This window comes from Ips typographus, linkage group LG2, assembly GCF_016097725.1.
Source record: "Ips typographus isolate SLU linkage group LG2, UJ_Ityp_2.0, whole genome shotgun sequence".
In the NCBI taxonomy this organism is placed as follows: domain Eukaryota; kingdom Metazoa; phylum Arthropoda; class Insecta; order Coleoptera; family Curculionidae; genus Ips; species Ips typographus.
Window position 1 is genome coordinate 4,525,424 of NC_138423.1, and position 14,046 is coordinate 4,539,469.

The 14,046-nt window shown below is 34.5% G+C and overlaps 1 protein-coding gene across 2 annotated transcripts in view; it reads left to right on the plus strand.

Moving 5' to 3' along the window:
- The window catches only part of Fs(2)Ket (Importin subunit beta Fs(2)Ket), a 41,246-nt gene extending 30,565 nt beyond the window's left edge, over positions 1-10,681 (plus strand). Inside the window, exons 15-17 of one of the 2 annotated variants that reach the window (XM_081974270.1) lie at positions 1,902-3,781; positions 4,367-7,639; positions 8,062-10,681. In XM_081974270.1, the coding sequence (XP_081830396.1) occupies position 1,902 (1 nt within the window). In that variant the 3' untranslated portion in view covers positions 1,903-3,781; positions 4,367-7,639; positions 8,062-10,681. Of the gene's footprint in view, positions 1-1,901; positions 7,640-8,061 lie in introns of both variants that reach the window. The other variant, XM_081974269.1, reaches the window with a different exon arrangement.
- Positions 10,682-14,046: the final 3,365 nt, after the last annotated feature.

The following is a 14,046-nucleotide window of genomic DNA, read 5'->3' on the forward strand; positions in this document are numbered from 1 at the left end:
TTGTTCATTATTCTCTGAAGGTCCTCTAGACTGTCTGATAATATAACTGTATCGTCCGCGTATTTGATGTCATTAATCGGCGTCTCATTTGACCCTAATACTAGCGATTTCTCTCTCAAGCGCTTTATTGAAGATCTCTTCAGAGTTTGCGTTGGAAAGCAGCTATGCGTATATGTCCGGGTTGAAGCATCTCTGAATTCATGTGTCACGTGACTTTGATTATTTAATTTTTGAGCTTGCAACACTGTAAAGGCCAGTTGTCACCTGTCAAAAGGAGTCTCGTGACTTTTAAATTGTATTTTAAACGTTAGAAATTTGGTAAATCAAATTTAGACAGTTGTGAAACCCGGAATTGTAAGAGCCACGTCACGTGACTTTGATTATGCAATTTCAAACTGTAAATAAGGGCAGTTGACACTTGTCAAAAACCGTCACATGACCTTTAAAATGCAATTTAAATGCAATTTTGAGCTTGTAACACTGTAAAGGCCAGTTGACATTTGGCAAAATAAATCATGTGACCATAAAAAACAGTTTGATCTTAGAAAAATTGTTAAATCAAATTTGGACAGATATGGGAAAGCTGAAATTGTAAGAGCCAAGTCACGTGACCTTGATTATGCAATTTTCCTTCCTTCCTGAATCCCCTATCTAACTAGGGGAATATGGCTTCTTTTATGCAATTTTGAACTTGCAACACTGTAAATAAAGCAGTTGACATCAGTCAAAAACAGTCATGTAATCTTTCTGTAATGTCCTTGTAAATGTAGTTTAAACTTTGAACTTTGTAACACTGTAAAGGCCAGTTGACACCTGGCAAAATAAATCATGTGACGACAAAAAACAGTTTGATTTTAGAAAAATTGTTAAATCAAATTTAGGCAGATGGGAAAGCTGAAATTGTAAGAGCCAAGTCACGTGACGTTGATTATGCAATTTCGTACTTGCAACACTGTAAATAAGGGCAGTTGACATCAGTCAAAACAGTCACCTGACGTTTAAAATTAGTTTCAGCTTTGAGAAAATTGATAAATTAAATGTAGACAGTTGTAAAAACTAAAATTATAAGAGATCTATCAGGATATTTTGATAATGCATTTTTTAGGTTGCAACACTGTAAACGCTAGTTTATGGCAACAACACTGATACGTTTGACAACAGCAGTAATTTATATTTTTAAAAAGAAAGTAACATAACCTGAGAAAAAAAATTTTGATTGAGCAAATAAAATACAGAGTGATGTATTTAAAATAAGCAAAACATGTGTCAAAAATGTTTATTATATTCTGGCCATTCAGAAAAAAATACTGCAACTTTGCTAATTTACACTACGCTGACAGGTTAAAATTAACGGAGTTAGTTATTGAGAGAAATATAAAACAATCACCCTGTACTTGAAAACCTAAAACAGTGCCGAATGTGTTTCTGAGCTAGTTGGTGTTTTAACAACAGTTGTTAACCGTCTATATTACTGTATACTTTTCTTCCAGTCTCCAAATCGGATCACAAAAATACTATTCAAAATCAAAGCTTTTATCTTTTTTCAAATTTGGTAGGAAATAATCGAAAATTTTCAGCAATGGAAATCTTACAGTTTTGATGGTACTATTTTGAAGTTGATACCAAAATTATTGCAAAGTTGCTCCAAAATTTAACTATTTTTAAAAGATTCCTACCTCTTGCAACTGCTATTTTAGGTATGAGAAAAATCAAACCAAAATCTCGTCCAAAATAGAAAGACATTGGTAATGATAATAATTATTCATAATACTACCTTAAAATATTCGTTTATTTATCTGCTCTGGTTTCGGTGTTTTTTTGAGAACATAAATTGATGTATTTTTTATCATTTTCTTACAGTTTACTTTTGTTAAATGTCATATTCCGATTTGTCTTTGCAGATTTCATAGAAGACCCCTTCAGAAATCATTAACCAACGCTGACACTGTAGGAACAGTTACCAAGGCAGTCGATGGATCATTTCGTTTCTATTCCAGCTTGGTACTCCATCGCATTTTATTTTGTTTTGCCGCAATAAGTGAGTGTCATCAAAACAAATCTAAGCAAGGACATATTTTTAGCATTTTATTTTTAACTGAATGAATTTCAAATGCAAAAGTTATGCGATTAATATATCTTTTATTATTTTTTTTGGATAATATGGCAATCAAAGCGGGCACCGGTCTTGTAATGTTAAAACTAATATTTTAGTAGAAACCGGTATCCGCTATCGCCTGCTTTTACGTTAGGATTTTATCGTTTTGAATTGAACAAAATTGTTTCTCTTCTACTTTCCATAAAATCTTTGGCTATTTTTACAGATTAATTTTCTATTTGTCAGTGTATTTATTTTTTATGTGGTTTAAAGTCAAAATTATTATGAGCTTGTAAAGATAGTCGAACATTTAACCTTGTCTTGTTAATGAATTATATTCTCTTCAGTATACTATTAAAAAAAATATTATGGTTTATATCATTTTAATTTACGGTGTAACAACAGGAGTTTTAAGGTTTGTTCAAGACAAAACGAGCGTTAAAGTTAAGTTGTTTATTTTTTCTTAATTCCAGTCTCAATAGGACTATATGTTTTGTTTAATTTTTTTTAGGATACTTTGCCTTTTATAATTGTAGAATTAAGTGTTATAGTCTCACGAATCTATGGCGGTTGATTTAGGCGTTGTGGCATGAAACCGTCTGATTTCATTCGACTATTACATTTACAAAGTTAAAAAAACAGTGTAGGTGTCATAAACGTTTCTTTGTCGGTACGATTTCAATTCCACATTCATTGAATATAAGCTCAGGTACATATGGGTAGTGAAAAGAGATGAGAAGTTATTGGTTTACGGCGTGTGGCGATTTGTTGGTAAGTCGACGGTAAGTTTTGATGAAAGTTTTTGTTTCGAGGCTCGACTGTGCCTTTTGGGTGGGTGGATGATTGTTTGTCCGGCTATAGATCACAGCATATTGGTTGATAACCGGACATCGTGTGTGAAACAAATAAACTGCCGCTTTCTGGCTTAAAGCGACAGTTTGGGGAGGGTTAGTCTATAAGAATTAAAAGAATCTGTGATTTGGAAGGGTTTCTAAACGTTGCCAAAAATACCTGAAAATTCCATTAGTTTTGTAAATTACGTAAATAACGATATTGTAAGTAGAAAGAAACCTTTCCAATGTAAACGTAATTATAATTGAAGCGAATTATAATTATCGATTCCTCGTATGTATGTGATATTTGCTGTGGGTGTGCTCATTCAATGAACCAGTGCTTAACAAGATTCTCGGTGACGGTTCTATCTGATTTACGGTAAACATTCCACATTAAGCGAAAATAACCAAAATATAACATATCGATTGAGAGAAGGTTCAAATGGCTACCTGCAGCGCATAAAGGCTGTATGAAACTTAGTATGTAAGACGTATGCTCGTTATTTTGTATGTAAGTTTGTAAGTAAGTATATTTTTTTAGATTTTTTTATTTAGCGCCGTAAGGTTTTCCAACGGTACATTGTGAATGATTTAAAGGCCTATAGTAGCCTGTAATTCAAGAAAATGTCATTTAAACACTTGTCTGGTGCTAATTCAGAATTTAAATCCAAATTTGGTAGGTTCAAAAGTAGTGATCATATACAGTCTGTCCCAAATTTGATGCTCACCATTGGAATCTCAGTTATTATTGAAGTAACAAAAATGTTTTAAAAAATTATATGGATAATTCAAATCTTTTTTGAAAAATATTCTATTATTTTTTGTTTTCAAGATATTTCGAAAAAACTGAACAGTGATGATTTCTCTGAAAGTGACTGAATCCAGATAGAGAAATAAGATGCAGAATAGAGACAGCCCGAACAACATTCCAAAAAATGAAACCACTATTCTGCAATGATAATCTGAACCTAAAATTACGGCAGAGAATGGTAAAATCCTATATATGGTCAGTGTTACTATACGGGGCAGAGGTCTGGACCATTAAGGCCGCTACAGTTAATCGGTTAGAAGCGTTTGAGATGTGGCTACACCGGCGAATGCTGAGAATACCCTGGACAGATATGCAGACCAACGAAATGGTGCTAAACAGAGCCGATGCAACACGTTTGCTGCTAAATACAGTTAAGTGCAGGAAAATCTCATATCTTGGACATATCTTCAGAGGAGAGCGATACAGAATCCTACAACTGATCATGATGGGAAAAGTGGAAGGACGTAGAGGAGTAGGAAGAAAACAGGCTTCCTGGCTGAGGGACATCCGTGAATGGACCGGTATACGCAGCGCAGAAGAACTCTTTCGATTGGCGCAGAATCGAGAAAGACTTGCCCAAGTAATTGCCAACGTCAGGGGGACCTGACACGGCACTTGAAGAAGAAGAAGATGATTTCTTAAATGACCATTATTTTGCAAACTGTTTATTGGACAGCCGGTTGGAACTTGGACATTGTTAGGACACTTTGTTCTGAAGAATAATTTGGTTGTCCCAAAAATGTTCTATCTTTATTTATTTTTGAGGTTAGGACACTAACTTTTGTTTTACTTATAGAAGCCATATCTAATTTTATTATCATCTAATAGGCCAAAATATCACCATTTTATTGATGTATCGCATGGTATAAAAATATCTATTTTACTTTAACAGTTGTCCACTAATCGATTTGCACATTAATGGCCAAAGAAAAAATAATCATTTTTCAGTTTTGTTCAAATATCTTGGAAACCTAAAATGCTGGGTTATTTTTCAAAAGAGATTTGAATTAGTAATTCTTTAAAACTTTTCTAATTTAAACATTTTTGTACCTTCGATAATAACTGAGATCCCAATGGTGAGCATCGAATTTGAGACAGACTGTATAATGGTCATGCAAATTTGTACTAATATTACTTCACAATCACAAGAAACCTTTTTCATTATTACAATATTCATGCAAGGTATTCCAAATATTCTGGAAAGGTCCTTTTGTTTTAAAGTAAAATTTAAAAGTCGAACAATTTAAATGTTTTTCAAAAATTCCTATAATTAGCTGTTAAGTTTGGTTTTATCCCGCTAGTTTTCAGCTTAATTTAAACTTTGAGCGAAAAACGACTTAATTATTCACTAAAATACCTGATATTTATTGATTATATCAGGTATCGAGTTACTACATTGCAAGTTGTATAGAAAATGGTTCAATTAAATGAAAAAGAAAGTAACACATTACCCACGATGGTTGGATGTAGCGACTTTCCTATGTTTATTTTGCTCATCTGATCCAGATTAAAGTAGGATTGCATTTAGTTTTAGGGCGGAATTTAGAAATCTGATTCAAAAACAAAATGTTTTTGCTTATATGACCGAATAGTTCACTCATCTGCAAAATAATTAGTAATATCTTTAAGATTTTGTTATGGTTTACCATACTTTAGTTCCAGAGTGTCTGCATTATTTGTACAATACCACAAATTCCTGGTGTAAAATTACTTTTTATATTTAAAAATATTTACAACTATCTTAACTAAATTTATGAACCAGAAATCAGAAGCCGAACTGAATTGAACTGAAACTTAAAAAAAAAACAGTATTTTGGAGTTGGATTAATCAAATCAATCTAAATGAGTATTTCAAGTTAAAATCTCCAGTGAAAATGACAACAATTGAAACATTTTTAAATTGATAATTGTCAAAACTTACAATAAAGTAAAAATTTCACCAAGTCATAGTTTGGCCTGTAAATTTAAATTTCGTACTCACGATATAGTTAAAATCGTGGCTTTCACGGTAAAACTGATGAATCATACGTTATAAATCTGGGAAATTAATTTCAAATCATTAAAACAATATCACTGTGATTATGTTGTCAGTTGTCATTTATTCTGACAATTTTTAGTGCTCTTGTGAATTACAACTGATTATATTACCATTTTCAGTTGTAATTGACAAGAGCACTAAAAATTTTCATTAAAATTATAGGCAAAGTTGCATTTTAATAGCAAAAACATTAAGTGTTTTCAGATTCAAAATGGACAAAAAAATTTAAATTATACTTTAAAAAATTCTCAAAATTACTTCAAATGAAATTTTTAGAAAAAAAAATATTGTCTTTGCCAAAAAGAAATTGCTTAGATATATTAATTGAATCACATTCAGATCTGAATTAATACAGAAAGTAAGGTGGACTTAGGAATCCTAATTTCAGTGAACTATAAGAAAATACTGAGTCTAAGATGAGTGTAAATTTAAGATCATCTCTGAATTTTGCTCTTAAAATTTGATAGATAATAGTTTATTTCATAACAGATTTCTGAGTTTTAAGCTGTTGTATCTTGTTTTGTCAGAAAGAATTAAAATGAGAAAAACACTGTAAACACTCTTAAAGTGAATACAATTGAGTAATATTGAAATTGATAGTAAGAAAAAGTTGAACCGTGTTACAGTTTGATATCAAAATCTAAATTTTATATTCACAAATTGTCAGAATATTGTCTTCAGTAAAGTTAAAGACGTGGCTTGCAAGTTTAATAATTTTAGGTTAAATTTGGCAGTTTTAAGTAAAAATCACATTTCTAATCTACTAAACAGAGTGATACATTTTACCACTTTTGTCATATTTGAAAAACGTTGACATTATTTTAAGTTTCTAAAAAGTTAACTTTTAGTAAAATTATAATTTCAATTTTAATTGTTTAAAATCATTAAACATTGTCACTGTGATAATGTGGTCATAATAAATAACAATTTTTAGTATCTTTGTTCGAATTTAGAACATTGTCATATTAAATATTTAATAATATAGAAAAGTGTGATTTTAAAATTAAAAATATTATGAGTCAACATGTCACTTTTTATTTCAGACAATTTTTAAATGTTTATAAGGTTCAATTTTTTGTGAAACTATTTCTATTGGACTTTACGTTTATTTTCGCCAATTAGAGTAGGTAAGCGAAAATCGACCTTAATGATTTAATTTTTGTTATGATACCTTTTACACTTGTTGTCCAGCTCTATGCAGAATATCACCTGCTAAGCTGAAAGTCATTTTGATCTAGAGGCTTCTGAACTATTCGACATTGCCAGAAACCACTAAAAGATATTTTGTAACTGCTTTCTATTTTGTTTCTGACACTTTTTTTGCTCATTTAGAACTGCCAGAAGCCTCTAGGAGACATTTTGGTATTGCCACAATCCTCTGAAACGTTCATTACTCATTTAGAGTTGCCAGAAGTCTCTAAAAGCCTTTTGTTATTGTCAAATGCCTCTCAAAAGTTTTTTCATTTACTTAGCGTTGCCAGAAGCCTCTAAAAGGCATTTTTGTACTGCCAGACCTCTCTAGGAGACATTTTGGCATTGGCAGAAGCCTCTGAAACGTTCATTACTCATTTAGAGTTGCCAGAAGTCTCTAAAAGCCTTTTGTTATTGTCAAATGCCTTTGAAAAGTTTTTTCATTTACTTAGCGTTGTCAGAAGCCTCTAAAAGGCATTTTTATACTGCCAGAGCTCTATAGGAGACATTTTGGCATTGGCAGAAGCCTCTGAAACGTTCATTACTCATTTAGAGTTGCCAGAAGTCTCTAAAAGCCTTTTGTTATTGTCAAATGCCTCTCAAAAGTTTTCTCATTTACTTAGCGTTGTCAGAAGCCTCTAAAAGGCATTTTTCGACGACTTACTTTGAAAGTACCTCATGTACGCTTCCATTTAGAAGCAGAAAGGGGTTATTTGCCGCGCGCGAGCAGAAAGAGAGATTTTCTGCTCTAGAGCGTTTTCGCTTTCTACTAACAATCTACTCACCAACTTTTTCGGCGTTTCCATAACAACGCTTGACATACCTGTTTGAAATATACACATTCCGTCAAAGTGATTTATCGGTGACAATGAGTTCGAGCGACGAAAATGATGTGAGTTGTCCTTCTAATCCACCCCACAGCAGTCGTCGAAAAAATATCGTCTATATTTCGAGCCAAAAGTACTTTTGCCGCTTTTACATGATTGCAGCGTTCGGCTTCGCCTCAAGCTGCAAATTTCATGTGCAAGCGGCAAATATATACTTTCCGCTCTTAATATAGAATATACTATTTTATACTGCCAGAGCTCTATAGGAGACATTTTGGCATTGGCAGAAGCCTCTGAAACGTTCATTACTCATTTAGAGTTGCCAGAAGTCTCTAAAAGCCTTTTGTTATTGTCAAATGCCTCTCAAAAGTTTTATCATTTACTTAGCTTTGCCAGAAGCCTCTAAAAGACATTTTGAAACTGCCAGATCTCTCTAGGAGCCATTTTGGTACTGCCAGATGCCTCTGAAACCTTCATTACTCATTTAGAGTTGCCAGAAGTCTCTAAAAGCCTTTTGTTATTGTCAAATGCCTCTCAAAAGTTTTCTCATTTACTTAGCTTTGCCAGAAGCCTCTAAAAGACATTTTGAAACTGCTAGACCTCTCTAGGAGCCATTTTGGTATTGCCAGATGCCTCTGAAACCTTCATTACTCATTTAGAGTTGCCAGGGGTCTTTAGGAGACATTTTGGCATTGCCAGAAGCCTCTGAGAGCCTTTGGTTGTTGCCAGCTGCCTCTGAAATGTTTTTTCCTCTACTTAGCGTTGCCAGAAGCCTCTAGGAGACATTTTGGCATTGCCAGAAGTCTCTGAAATAATTACAATACAATAGGCAAAGTAAAACTTAAAATCCTTAGTTTTCAGATTCATACAGAAAATTCAAATGGTATTTTGAAACATTCTTAAAATGTTTTTTTCTCACCAGTCAAATGGTCTTTTTTGGTTATTATTTTATATTTATCATAAAATAAACGTTTCGTTGCTTGAATTTCAGTGGATTAAGTAAACGAATTCCGCAAAGTAAGTCATGTTTACTCACACTCAGATTAAGCCTTTATTGTAACTAATTAACTAATACAGAAGGTAAGGTGGACTTAAGGAACCCTAATTTGAGTGAACTTTATGAAAATGATGAGTGTTGATTTAAGATGATCTCTGAATTCCGCCCTAAGATTAGCAAATAAATCCAGTTTAACCTAACCACCAAGTTTCAAAGGTTTTTTAGGCAAGAAACCACTCAAAATGTTGAAATTTCTATTGTTGAAATAATCAATAACTTAGCATTTTTTTTTAACTGAATTTAAAGGCTTTTAAAATTTAATCCCAGATTTGACCGTTTGTTTCAGTTGTATTTAGAAAACTTAACTTGAAGAACTCTGATCCGAATTGAGGATTTATAGATCAACACCACACAAGTACAGCATAAACCCAGCTTGTCAATGTTAATTTATAGATTTCCTGGCCATAAGACAAATTCTTTTATAGAAATGACAGACACATAACCTTTTTTGATACCCTCTACCTAATAATAACAACAAAATTAGAGAAAGTAGGGGAGAAAGAGTTTAAATTAAATGAGCATCACAAATAAAATTAATCTTAGGTAAATACAGTGTCTGCAGTCTGTGAAGTAAATTACCAATTGAATGATATTTGAATATTATCAACCAAAATAATTCTTCTTTACCATAAAAATTTTGATTGTATTGAAATCGTTCATTTTGATTGGTTAGGTTATATAAACGTAGTAATTATCAGTTATTTTAGTCAGTAATCTTAATCTCTTAATTTTTCTCTCAAAGTTTAAACTCAGACAGCTGGAAATTGGCTTAAACTGCTGATAATAAGAATTTGTTCGAAGAACAAAAATTGACCAAAACCGATCCATTAAAAAAAAACAAGGTTGAGTGGTTAGTTCAAAGATTTAGGTCTTAAAAATGTTGCATATGGCAACAACTGGATCATGTTCCTATGATGAAGCACTTGGACTAAGTGTCTATAAAGTGGCATTTTTACTATTGTTAATTCAGGTTGTTCAGTAATTTTACCCAGTGTTATACACGTCCTATTGCGTGTAAACACCGTACGAAAAGCGCTTTCTTAAGTTACTACCAAATGAAAACCAAAATAAAAATCAATGTATGTAGGAAAACGACCTGAGAACGAATCCAGATGTGGAAGGTGTTGCTTTCTTCCGGTTGCATGTTCAGTTCTGATTGTGCCATGATTGTTACCGTGCATTTGTAGGGAAAGTGTCGTTTGTACCGCGATCGGGACGTTTTCTTTTACAAAATCTAAAAGTACACCTCAGGCTGCCTTAGAAGTGTGGACGTTTGTAGTGGAGAGTGTCTGGAGAGTGACGCCGAACGCGTTTCCCACGTTATTTCGAGCCGATGTTTGACAATAGTCGTTTTAGTGTGAAAATGAAGACTGATTCCTTATGATAGTGTATAAGTTTAGCTCAAATGCCGTTTGTGAGTTGCTGCATCAGTGCTGCTGTCCGCGGCTTTATTCCAGACGTGTTTCCATTATGTATCACTTTTTATTTCATCATACAAACACTATTTGGTTCCATTACATATTCTTACTATTTTTTTTTTTCATCCTATAGCGGAACTTTCTATTATTTCTTTTAAATAAGTGTCGAATGTCGGTACTTGTATATTCGCCTACGTATAATTAAAATTTTATTTCGAAAGTTTGTAATCAAAATTGTATTTTATAGTTTGTACCTTTAAAACCGACAGGTAAGTTTAATTTTCGTATTAGTGATTCCATCAGCTTTGATGGTAGTTTTTCTTGTTTCATTTTGCACAAGCTCTATTAGTTCAAACATTTTAAATATTTTGTAGCCTGTCATATCAGAAAAAAAATAAAGTATTTCATTTATGTGTGTTTTTCTCCCTTAAGTAAAAATAATTGTTATTAAGTTTACTTTGATTTACTATCGTCTCCTTACTTTTAAAACGGCTGTGGTAAAACCACCATAGTTAATTCAAAAGAGCAAAACTTGAGATGATTTTGTTCTGTTCGAGAGTTTCAATGGCCTCTTGCTTAACAACATCCAGCCAAACTTCTTCCTGTCCAAGATGCTTCAACAACTCCCAAGATTGAGCGCGTCGGGACTGCACCCTACCCCTCCTCGTACAAACAGATTGGCAATAAAGGGCCATACGTAAAAACTGGGGACAACTCCCAAGGATTTGATAAGGACAATGCAGGAAATCAACAAGTGCAAGCCAAAACACTCAAGACAACAGCCATGCAAAACCAGCACAGCCCATCAGCAAGCACACCAATCAAATGTTCATCCTCCAAAAATCTATAAATTTTCCTGAATGCCGGATGTTGTGGTTTTCTAAGAATTTCCGCCATACGCAAAGGAGTCGGGAAGGATTTAACTGCCTGACTTTCACATCCCACGAAAATATGATCCAAATCTCCCTCCACTCCACAAGAGCAATCTGGGAAATCCGTGATACCTATATGCTTTGGAATAAGACAATGTCCAGATCTCATCCTACAGACCACGCTCACACACTTTCTCTTTTTGAACCATGGTACCTTTGGAGGGACATTCTGCATGCGCAAATATGCACTCTCCTTATGTATTCCTATGCTTCTGTAAGAATAAAGTCCATATACGATCTTTAATAACCCTCAAAAAATGTGTATAATGAAGTCTGTATTTATCCCCAATCACCAAATTGTCCTCTCTTCCACTCCTGGCAAGCTTGTCAGCCTTTTCGTTCCCTCTAATGTTAGAATGGCCGGGTATCCACAAAAATTCAACTTTCCTCCTTTGTTCCCTCAGGCTGTACATTTTTCCTTTTGTCTTCAAAGTGCAGTCATTAGCACTATTGATACCAACTCTTGCGATTTTCTGCAATCTACTTTTGAATCCGCCGATCCGCACACCACTCCATTGCCCATATCTCTGAGGTGCATATCTCCATGGCATCAGTTATTCTGCTTTGAATACCACAACCCATTGAAGCATTGTTCACACCAAAACCACTCTTATTAGTGACTCCATCCACATATGCATCTGTGTACCATAGTAAAATCATGAAATGTATTCAAGATAATTTCATTGCACAGCTGCTCAGCACCCAAATGTTCTTTTGGAATCCAAGAATCCATGAACTGAACTTTCATAATCTGACATTCATACGGACTTTCATAACATGGCAGATTCCGAGATATTTTAATATTATCCATGTATTGTAGTGCCAGATCAACACCCTCCAAGTACGGTGTGACACCAACCTGTTGGCCCAATACACAGGTTTCCGATGGTATATTCCATAAAACTGCAGCATCCTTTTCCTGACCAAACTCCTCTCTCGTTCGAGATGTTTCAGAGCATATTTTGCACAAATCCAGTCCCATCTCAAATTCATTGGTATTTCGGCACACTCTGCCAACAGGACATTTGCCGAAGTAGCACGCATATTATACAACCCGTGACGATCCTCAAGGCCTGATTCTGAGTCCTACTAAGCTTATTCCTGTTAAGTTGAGAAAATACTCCAAATGTGAGCGAACCATTCCCTTATAAACATTCAATAGCGTCACAAGGTCCGCACCCCACCAAACCCTTGTAAGAGCCTTTGACATTAATAGCTTTACCTGCTCTCTGACAGACATTATTTATGTGAGTAGTCCATTTCATTTGTCCGTCAAATGTTAAGCCTAGATATTTGTGTTCCATGCCTTCCATTAACGTACCTCCTTCCCCTACTGAATACCATAGCCTTGGTCTTTTCCGTTGACAACTCCATATTCTTTCTATCTGCCCAATACTCAATATTTATTAATACCCGTTGAAGCTTATTTAGGCATCATATCATGTCATCTGCATGTTACAGAACGCTGGTGTCTCCGTAGAAAATTGTCTCCCCACTCTCGAAAAGTAGCCTACCTTCTTTGCAAATTTTCTAGTTATATTATCTGCATAGGCACAAAATTTCAGTTCGGAATCAAAAATTACTTCCAGATACTTTACTTGACAGTCGTGCTTAATTTTGGTACCGTCTATAATTACTTCAAGATGCTCCAAGGAGACAGCTACTTTTTTTTCCAAACAGACAAAATTTTGACTTGAGTGGGTTGACACTAAGCTTATTTTTACACAGCCATTTGAATACGCTATCCAAATCGCTATTTATGTATCTCTGCATAAGATTCAAGTCACTCCCAGATATGTTCAAACAACTCGATGCAACAGATTGACAGCCCCAACTATGTCATTGACATAAAGCAAGAACATCAACGGTACCAAAACAGTTCCTTGTGGTACTCCATGCTTCTTCTTCCGATGACGGATGTTGACTATCATCAAGACTATGCGGATCTTATTGGCTGCGCATCGGAACAGTTCAGTAGATGTTGCTCCAAACCATTTTCGCAGGTTAGCCAGCTATGAAATTCTTCCAGGCCCTCGTCGGCCATCAAACTTTGCCTTGGATTATGTTTTGGAGAATTCTGTATTTGTTATTTCTCATGATATGGCCAAAATACTCTAATTTTCTACGCTTCACAGTAAGCATGATTTCAAACTCACATCCCATTCTTCGGAGTACTTCTTCGTTTGTAATTCTTTCTATCCAAGAGATTCTAAGAATTCTTCTGAAAATCCACATTTTACAAGATTGCAGCTTTTTTTCATAGCGACCAAGTCTCCAAGCCTTACAGAAGAGTGGAGTATATATAACACGACGGTATCATCAGCATAATAAGAGAAATAGAATATAATTGATGATTTCACCGTTAATTCTGATGCCTCGATTTGTGTTTTTTAGAGCCTCCTTGAAAACGCTGTCTGGATAACGATTGAACAGGAGAGGCGACAGTATGCAACCCTGTCGTACACCTCTTTTGATGTTAATGTATTCTGTCTGCCTATTTTCAACTCTGACTGTAGCTTTTTGGCCCCAGTAGAGGTTAGCGATAATTCTGATCTCTTTTCCATCTAGTCCAATATCTGTATCATTTTTCCATGCTGGCATTTGTCAAAAGCCTTGGTGTAATCCAAGAAACACATATATTCAACCCGAATTGTGTTTCTCCGTTGTTCTCTTCACATTTTTTATATATCCGCGCATGAATGATCTTGGGAAATATTTTAAGTACATGGCACATCAGGCTAATGGTGCGGAAGTCCTCGCACGATTTTGCATTGGGTTTCTTGGCCAATGTAATAAAGGTGGATGCAAGCCATCTTTCTGGGATTGATCGGGTATCATAAATTT